Below are 9,068 nucleotides of genomic sequence, written 5' to 3' on the forward strand. Positions count from 1 at the left end.
TTGGGAAATTGCCAGTCTGTCCATATTGCAAAATATGAGAAAGCATGCTCTGGAGAGAGCACCAAGGGTGTGGCCAAGGGACCATTTAATAAGATTATTATAGATCAGCCAAGTGTTGTTCACCAAGACAATGGAAGAATGACCGGGGAGGCATTTTAGAAATAACTGGGGCTGCCACTCTCACTACACACCCAAAGCGCAAGAGTCTGGGGGGACAGAATATTTTTAAAGGATGGACTGCATTTTTCTGTAAAACCTTGGCACTCACTCCCTTGTACTACCTCAAGGCTCTGCTCCCCAGATGCTGGAGTTCTGCTCATTGACCACCCCAGGTGGGCTCCAGTGAGCTTATGTGTGTCATGTGCCACAGTGGCTGCCCCTCCAGAGGGCACAGGTAGTAAACCTTGGTGGTGTCAGCATAGGGTCATTTCTGCTGGAGTGAAGGTTGCATGAGCTGTGGGTGTGGAAGCCTTCACCTGGATATCAAGGGATGGAGTGGCCCAGAACTTCAGGCACAAGACTGAGGCAGAGGGCTGCTGTGAAAGCCATGCCTAAGGAGCCAGCGGAGCAGGACAACCCAGGATCCCAGGCAGGTGGAGCTACCCGTGCCTGATTCCAGTCTGGGAGACCTGCAGGAATGCAACTCCAATTCATGAGAGCTGCAAGCCAGGCTGCACCCAGCAAAGCTGTGGGGGCAGAGCATCCTGAAGCCCCAGGAGAAACAATCCCTGCACCACCATGTTCAGAAGATGGAAAATCCAGTCAAAGGAGATTATTCTTGAGGCTTAAGGTTTAATGCTGTTGGTCACATTCAATTTTGGAGTTGCTTGAAACTTGTTACTCCTTTCTTCTTTCCTGTTTCTCCTTTCTGGAATGGGAATGTTTATCCTATGCCTCTCCAACCACTGTATTTTGGAAGCACGTAACATGTTTGATTTCATAGGTTCACAGCAAGAACAGTTGGACTCAGGATAAGTTGTACCTTGAGTCTTATCCATATTTGACTCAGATAACATTTAAATTACACTTTGGACTACAACTTTAAAGTTGATGCTAAAATGAGTTAAGATTATTTGGGGTTATGGGGGAGAAACGCATGTATTTTGTATATGAGAAGGATGTAGATTTTAGAGAACCAGAAGCAGAATAGTTTAATCTGAATTTTTGGGTCTGCCTCCAGAATCCATACGCTGAAATCTAGTCAGCAAGGTGATGGTAGTAGCAGGGCAGGGCCATTGAGAAGGGAAGGGAATGCAGGCAGTGGCCTCTTGAATGGAATTGGCATCCTTATAAAAGAGGTCTCCTGGAACTGTCTTGCTCTTTTCCACCATGTGAGGAAAGAGCAAGAAGGTTTCACCTGTGAAACAAGAGGTGGGTCCTCACCAGACACAGAACCTGCTGATACCTTGATCTTAGCTTTCTAAGCCTTCAGAACCAAGAGAAATAGAATTCTAATATTTGTCAGCAACCCAGTCTATGGCATTTTCTTAGAGCAGCCTGAATAGATTAACACCAAGAACTCTACCTAGGTGTGCTCCCAACTTGGGGCACTTCCTCTCCCTGTACTGGCTGAGTCCTGCAGGGCGTCCTGGAACTACTGACCACCACTGGAATGATGCCATAGGGGTTTCCCCTTTCATGGGGGAACAAACGCTCTGATCCTCATCAGCCACCAGGAGCTGGCTGCGGTTATCTTTACCCTGACGAAAATCCTTGGAGATAAAGACAGTCTGGCTGGGCGTGCACTCAACCTGGGTGCTTTCTCTCCCTGCACGGGAGAACTGTGGAGTGGCCAGTTCAGGAGGGGTCAACTCTCTCTGCTGGGTTAGGAGCACAGGAGGCCCAAGGCAGGTTCATGTTGGGAACTGCAGCATCCCTGTGCCCACCCCAGGTCGTGGCACATGGCATGGCTCCATATCAACCAGAAAAATGAGTGAATAAAAGGCATCTGAGTCCTTGTTGGCCCAATCCTGTCTCTCCTGTTTCCAGAAACATTTCTGGAACCACACCCAAGATTCCCACCCCACATGACCCTTCCATCTCCTCACAGCATCCTCAGGACCTTCCTCAGGGGATAGCACGGGAAGCAGAGGACCCAACACTCGCTGCTGGAACGAGGTCTGGTCCATGAAAGACGAGGCCTGGGGCATGAGGTTGACACGCTCAGCTGGGGAACACACGTCCCTCGAGACTCAGTTGTATCACTTGAAAGTGGGGATGTGTCAAGACAAGTGACCACAGGGGCCTTTTTACTCTACCCTGCAGGACCCTGTTCCAGGGTGACAACTTTCAGAGAGCTCAGGGCATGCTCGAGCTGCCTGGGAGGCAGGCTGCAGGAGGGAGCTTGACTGCACTCTGAGGTGCTGGGATCCCGCTTAATGACTCTGACACAGTCTGCACAGAGGCCGTGGCCAGGGGAGAGGAACAGGGACATGTGAGAGTAGGCAGGAGGGCAAGGGACAGAATCACGGTGCCCTTGCATGGCCACACGAGGAACCTGGAGCCAGCGTTGGGAGGGGTAGAGTCAAGCTGTCCAGAGGGCACTGCTTGCTGGAGAAGGGGCCAGGTGGGGCTGGGGACAAGGTCAGGCCCTGTCAGAAAGATCCTCCCCAGCTGGGCCCTGGCATTGCTGCTTAACCTGGCAAACTCTGGTCCTGGAGGCCCTCAGGAGTTCCATTTGTGCTGGGGCTGGTTAGACAGAGGGGTGGCTCAGGACGCTGTGTGTGTGGGAGAGAAGAGGGGTGGCCTGGGGTCAGGCAGAGAGGGAGGCTGGTGGCCAGGCTGGGACCCTGGATGCAGAGATGTGATTAGTTGATGGCCCTGAAGGTGAGGAGGGGGAACGTGCTGGGCCTCAATATGAAGCTGTAGACCATCTTTATATCCTCTTGGGTTAGTGTCTCCACCTGGAGGTGTTTCAGCACCTAGGACAGAAGCCAGGTTGCCATCTGGCATAGTTCACAGCCCATAGACGTGGTGCAGCCTCCTCAGACCCGCAAAGTTGCAGGGATTATGTTGAAGGGGGAACAGCAGCCTGGGCCCCAACCTCTTTCATTCCTGACCAGCCCCATCTTACAGCCCAGACCCAGAATGTATCCAGCCCAAGTATTGCCCAAGCCCCACTATCCTGTACAGGCTCCACCCAACTTCCCCAGTTCCCACCTGACTGTTTAACAGCAGCCTCACCCAGATGGTACCCTCCTCACCATACCAACTTCTGCCCAGGACCTACACAGCCTCAACCTCGCCCAGGTTCTCCCAGTAACCCCCTTACCCGGTCCAGGAAACATGCAGGCCACGCCCACTCCTCCGAGGCCACTCCCACATTGCTCAAACCCCGCCCATGCTGCCTGGACCCCGCCCAGGCCCCTCCCCAGTCCCGGCCTGCTCACATGGTGCAGCAGCAGCAGCATCTCCGCTTCTGCTAGGCGCCGCCCCAGGCACTGGCGCATGCCAAAGCCAAAGGGAACATGGTAGAAGTTCCTGCCGGAGCCCCTGATGTCTAGCCAGCGCTGGGGGTTATAGCGCTCAGGCCTCGGGAACAAGGCGGGGTTGCGACCCAGCGAGTAGAGGAACACGCGCACCAGTGTCTGCGGACGGTGCAGAGCGGGGATCAGGGAATGATTGGGGAGGGAGGTTCTCAGCTGGAGGGGTGTGGGGCTCACTCACCCCGGCTGGGATGTGGTAGTTCTGAAGCACCAAGTCTGAGCTCACCACTCGCTCCAAAAACAGACCCACAGGGTAGAGCCTGGAGGTGGGGGCATCCACAGAAAGGGTCCTTAGCTGGACGGGGCTTCCCGTGCCCTCTGCAGCCTTCCTACCCAAGACCCACCACTAGAGGTCCCCGGCCCACGGAAAGCCCAGGTCTTGAGGAAGGTGTTTCCTGGCACCTGCTGAGCCCGGCCAAACCTCCCCTAACTTGAGCAGCCCCAAGCCCAGAAGGACATGCCCCACGTTAATCCCAGGGCATTGAAGAGAGATTCCAGAGGAAGAAGAGCTCCCTGTCCTTGAGGGAGAGGAAGAGCAGGTGCAGGGGAAATGGGCTGCTGGGTGACGCTTATCAGCCCAGCTTCTGTCTGCCACCACCCAGTGGGGGCTGCTCTCCAGCAGGGGCCAGGGCCACAGGGAAGGCTCAGCTAGCACCCACCTCAAGGTCTCCTTGAGGGCCGCCCGCAGCAAGGGCAGCTCAGTGGTTGCCTTCTGAGGATGTTCACTGATGCTGGCGGCGGCGGCCAGGCTCTCCTGGCGCAGGGCCTGCTGCACGTTGGGGTTCCGAGCCAGCTCAAAGAGTGTCATCAGCAAGGGAAACACAGTCTGCGGGAGCCATGGCTGCAGGGTCAGACCTTGCACAGGAGGACTCAGCCCCCGGGACACCCCTCCCAGGACAACCTCCCTGTGAGGGGTGGAGACACGCATGCCCTGAGCACGACAGAGCCCTGGGGCCCAAGACTTCAAATCCCAGTTCCCATCCAAACCCCTTTCCCTGAGTCCTCCAGAGAAAGGAACCCCCATTCGAACCAAGGCAACCTGCAAATGTGTTTATCACATCACAATATCAAGGAAGAAATGTGGGGCCCGTAGCCTGGGGATGGGGCACGTGGGTGCCATGTGGCATTGGCAGGCAGTGTCTGGGAACCAGACTTGGCATCACCCTCTCTGGGTGGGGCTGGTTGCCGGCCTGACCGTGTCCACGCTCCCTGCAGTGAGTTCCATAGAGTTGGCCTTGATGGCATCTGGCGACAGTTCCGCATTCAACAGGAGTTCCGCCACGATGCTGGTGTACTGCTGAGGGCGGCTCAAGGCCAGTTCCTGATAGATTTTCTGGATACAGTTGTCACCTGTCCGGGGAGCGGGACACAGCCCTCAGACCTTGTTACTGGGAAGCGTCCTTCAGTGTCTTCCTCCTGCCCAGCCTGCCCCAACACACGAGTCTCCTTGCTCTCACACCAAATTCCCCGAATCGGCCCAGCCCAGCCCCAGACTCACACCGATCTCCCTGGCAGGACTGTGAGGAAGCCCTGGCCCCTCCCTGTGACCTCCATTCCCCGCTGGGTGGTAGAGAGGAACAAAGTGGGCCCCCATGGCGTCCCTTCCCCATAGCACTGCCTGGGTCCCTGGCCTCACCGTACTGGAAGATGCAGTCCCAGGCCTCAAAGTGCTCCTTCCACACCTTGGGGCTGGTCCAGCGAGACAGGCTCCTGGGCATGAACATGAGCTGGACGGTGGATTTGAACATGACCTCCAGGGCATGGAGGAAGCTCAGGCTGGCAGAGCTGGGGCTGTGGCCAACCAGGCCCAGCCGCTCTCCAAAAAGAGCTAAGTTGCTGGCTGCGGGGAGGATGAACTGCTGAGCACAAGGAAGCCCCGGGCCTCCTGGCTGCCTCCCCTCACTCCCTTCAGTCCCCTGCCCCCGTCCCCTGGCCACTCCAGGGTCTCTGAGGCTGGACCTTCCCACCTGGCCCACACCTTCTATGGTGTAGTGGAAGATGCTGGGCTGGACATCCAGGGTCAGGCTCCCCCGAGCGTTCTGCAGCACCTTCTTCCTCAGGGCCTGGGAGAAGTCCCTGGCCACCGCATCCACCATCGGGAGGAACCTCTGCACAGCCCTGGGCGACAGCACATCTGGGTTCAGCCGCAATCGATTGAAGCGCCATTCAGGCCCATTCCTACAGAGGCCAGGGCAGAGCTTGTGAGGCCGCCCCAGCAAGACACAGGCCCTGACCCATATCCCATCCTCCTTGTCCCCAAGGGAAATCGGCCTGCAGGGAGCTGACTGGGGGCCCTGGTGGAAGCTGCCTGTTTGTGTTCGAGCTGCAGCCTTTTCTTAGAGCAGCCTCCAGGTGCTGGGCAAAGGCCACTCAGGTCTAAGCAGTGGTGAGACGGTAGCTTTTGCCTGCAGGTGCTGATGGGGTAACTGAGGTCATTCCTGGGACCTGGCACCCTGAGTTGGGCACCACCTCACCCATGCAGGCCCTCCCTGTGGTGGGGGGGAGGGATTTTCTGCAAGAAAGGAACTGACCCCTGTTGTCAAGCTTGCCCTCCTCACCCACACCGTGTCCTGAGGGGAGAGACTCTGGCTGCCCTCTCCTCCCTGCCCTTCCCTGTCCTGGGCACAGTGCCTCTGGGGCAACAGCTCCTGTGAAGTGTCTGCATCTTCTGCAGGGCAGGAACCGAGCTCTGTGCCTCATGCCATCCTCACCCACAGCCCAGAATGCGTTGGGTCTCCATGGATGCCCCCAGGGAATGGTGGGGTAGAATTTCCCCTGTCAGCCAACTTTCTACAAAACTCCTTTATGTCCAGCTGGCTGCTGTCCCGAGCTGACAGTGATGACAGGCAGAAGACGCACAAGCACACGTGTGCCCGTGCAAGACCTCAACACACATGTGTGAAGAGACACATGTACACGTGTGCACAGACACTACACCCATGCCGGCACCTGCATATGCACACACAGAGACACCCGTGCACACACACCACACATCATACATGCACACACAGATACTTGTGTACACGCACATGCACACACAGCACATGTGCATATGCAGGTACAGAGGAACACACAGCATGTGCACAGATGCAAGACACGCACACACACAGGAGCACTCTCCTTCCTTCTGTTATGCGTACCCAGCCTCCTGGACCTGCCTTCCTGGGTCCTGACTCCCACCCAGATGTTGTCTATACACCAGCCTCAGTGAAGGTTCCTACCCACGGGTGCCCTTTTACCTAAATCCCGCTATTCCCAAGAGCGTTATCCTCCTGCCGTGGAGTGGGGGCTGTTGCCACTGTGACATCCTCGTCCAGTCCTTCCCCCATCCTAATGGCAACATCCCTGCAGGTGACCCACTCCAAGCACCAGCCTCTCCCTGTCCACCTGACCAGGCACCACCCTCTCCACGGGCCAGTGTCATCAACCGCCCCACCTCGTGCCTTGCTTCTGAGAACAATGGAGCCACCAGCCACCTGCGTCCCCACCTGCCTCCTGCCTGGGACTGTCCCCATCAAGAAAGTTTGCTGGGACAGCAGGGACCACGAGCGCCCTGAGGCAGGCTGCAGCCCCAGTGAACAGCAGGCTCAGCACTCACAGCCTGTGACCTGGGCCAGTGGGAGTCCCCTTCTCAGGGCCTCAGTTTTCTGACCCATGGGAAGGAGAGTCCTCAGCCCGCAAGAGAAAGAAGCCGCCGAGGTCGGTGCAGAGCGGGTTCTCACTACACAGAAGGGCTCATTGCTCTGCGTTCTCTCCTCTGCAGAGGTGCCCGTGCCCATTTCTCCACCACTGTCCTGCTTCCCGCAGCTGCAGGGCAGACTTGACCCCACAGGATGGCCATCCTCCGGGCTGGGTGCTCACCCTCACAGCCCACCACAGAGGCCCAGGGCGGATGTGTTTTCAGGTCCTGCCTCTCTTGCCTCCTCTCTGTGCCCAGGCTGCCCACCCTGCTCCCAGCTCTCAGCTCCCGACTCGCCCCTCACAGCAAGAACACGCCACATTTGTGCCCACGATGTTGTCTGTAGGCCACCCAGGGCTCCAGGCTCATCCGGCGTGGGTTCAGGCTGTCCACCTGCTGCAGCTTCTCCACGTCCTCCGGCAGCATCACACACACCATGCCTGCTCCTCCCAAGTCATACCTGTGAGGCCAAGCACAAGACACTGCTGGACGGGGTCATTTCCCACCGGCCGCACTCTGCATTCCCAATCCAAAGTGTCTCCTGTCCACCCTCCTGGCTCCTGGATTAGCGGCTTCACAGCTGAAGCCCTCCTGCTGGGTCCTCGGACCCTCTCAACTTTAGTGCCTCTGAGTCCTGCCCTCTCTGCAGCAAGCTGGGGTTTGCTCTGCACCATCCCCTGCACTGGCAGAGCCACAGACCAGCACATGCTGCACTCCCTCCCCATCCTCCAAAGGATGCAGAGTGCCAGGGCCTGCTGGGAACAGCAGTGCTGTGTGCCCGGCAGGGTCCTGGGCAGCAGGGGCAGGGCTCTGGGTGTTCCCAGCGAGGGCCAGGGAGGGCTTTACCTGAAAATGGGCCCCAGTTCCTGGAAGGTCTGGTGCACCTCCAGGTGCAGGTGCTCATAACCCTGCTCCCTCCAGATCTGCAGCAGCCTCAGCCACCTGTTGCCTGGACGCCGGGGCATGGCTTCAAAGGGCAGCACTGTCCTGGGGACCCGGGTGGCTCTGGTGCCCAGTGCCCGTGCCCTTTGTAGGGACAGCCAGGGCGCTGCCATGCACACCTCTACCTTTGCCCTCAGTGCCATTCCAATGCTCCCTCCACCCTGTTCAGCCCCAGTCCTTTATCTTGCTGGTGCCCTGCATCGGAGAGGGATCACGTCATGGGAGAACTGGCCCTGGACCTGCCTGAGAAACCGAGGGCAGAGGTCAGGGCTGGAGGCGGGGACTGATTGAGGGTGCGTGAGGGTAGACGGAGCGGGGGGCGGAGCAGGGGGGAGAGGGGAGGAAGGACTCTCCCTCCTCCTCCAGGGCTGAGAGGAGCAAGATGGATGGGGCCTTTATCTTATCCAAGAGCCTTGGATTATTCATCTCCTTGCAAGGTTCATAGCAAAAAACAAGGGAATGAGTTGGCATTAATTGTATTAAACCACATGTATTTTTTTACTTTTTAAAATTTTTATTTCATTAACTTTTAGTTGACAATTAAAGTTACATGCATCTATCCTGTACAACATGATGTTTTGAAATATGTATATTGAAGGGGTGGCCTGCCCCTCCACACCTGTGGGCGTTTCTTGTTAGGTGGAACGAGAGACTTGAGAAAAGAAATGAGACACATTTCTCTGATGGCCAGTGATGACGAGCATTTTTTCATGTGTCTGTTGGCCGTATGCATGTCTTCTTTTGAGAAATGTCTGTTCATATCCTTTGCCCACTTTTTGATGGGGTTGTTTGTTTTTTCTTGTAAATTGTTTGAGTTCTTTGTAGGTTCTGGATATTAGCCCTTTGTCAGATGAGTAGATTGCAAAAATTTTCTCCCATTCTGTAGGTTGCCTGTTGACTCTGATGGTAGTTTCTTTTGCTGTGCAGAAGTCCTTTAGTTTAATTAGATCCCATTTGTCAAT

The 9,068-nt window shown here is 56.5% G+C and overlaps 1 protein-coding gene across 2 annotated transcripts; it reads right to left on the bottom strand.

The window, feature by feature from the left end:
- Positions 1 to 2,657: 2,657 nt before the first annotated feature.
- Positions 2,658 to 8,339, bottom strand: CYP11B1 (cytochrome P450 family 11 subfamily B member 1). Of its 2 annotated transcripts, NM_001193738.3 has the most exon segments (9): positions 2,658 to 2,921; positions 3,390 to 3,587; positions 3,667 to 3,745; positions 4,145 to 4,311; positions 4,681 to 4,835; positions 5,122 to 5,325; positions 5,464 to 5,663; positions 7,469 to 7,624; positions 8,011 to 8,270. In NM_001193738.3, coding segments are annotated over 9 exon segments (1,512 nt in total). In that variant the 5' UTR covers positions 8,250 to 8,270; the 3' UTR covers positions 2,658 to 2,807.
- Positions 8,340 to 9,068: the final 729 nt, after the last annotated feature.

This window comes from Macaca mulatta, chromosome 8, assembly GCF_049350105.2.
Source record: "Macaca mulatta isolate MMU2019108-1 chromosome 8, T2T-MMU8v2.0, whole genome shotgun sequence".
Classification (NCBI taxonomy): domain Eukaryota; kingdom Metazoa; phylum Chordata; class Mammalia; order Primates; family Cercopithecidae; genus Macaca; species Macaca mulatta.

Bases quoted from the DNA above. Each gene is read 5' to 3' on its own strand.
- CYP11B1 (XM_077942306.1), bottom strand. From the start codon at position 8,249: ATGGCACTGAGGGCAAAGGTAGAGGTGTGCATGGCAGCGCCCTGGCTG. The intron at 4,836-5,121 runs GTGAGGCCAGGG...CTCCCCGGACAG, and splicing joins GGACTGCATCTTCCAGTACG to GTGACAACTGTATCCAGAAA. The intron at 3,746-4,144 runs GTGGGTGCTAGC...CCCCACCTCCAG, and splicing joins GCCCTCAAGGAGACCTTGAG to GCTCTACCCTGTGGGTCTGT.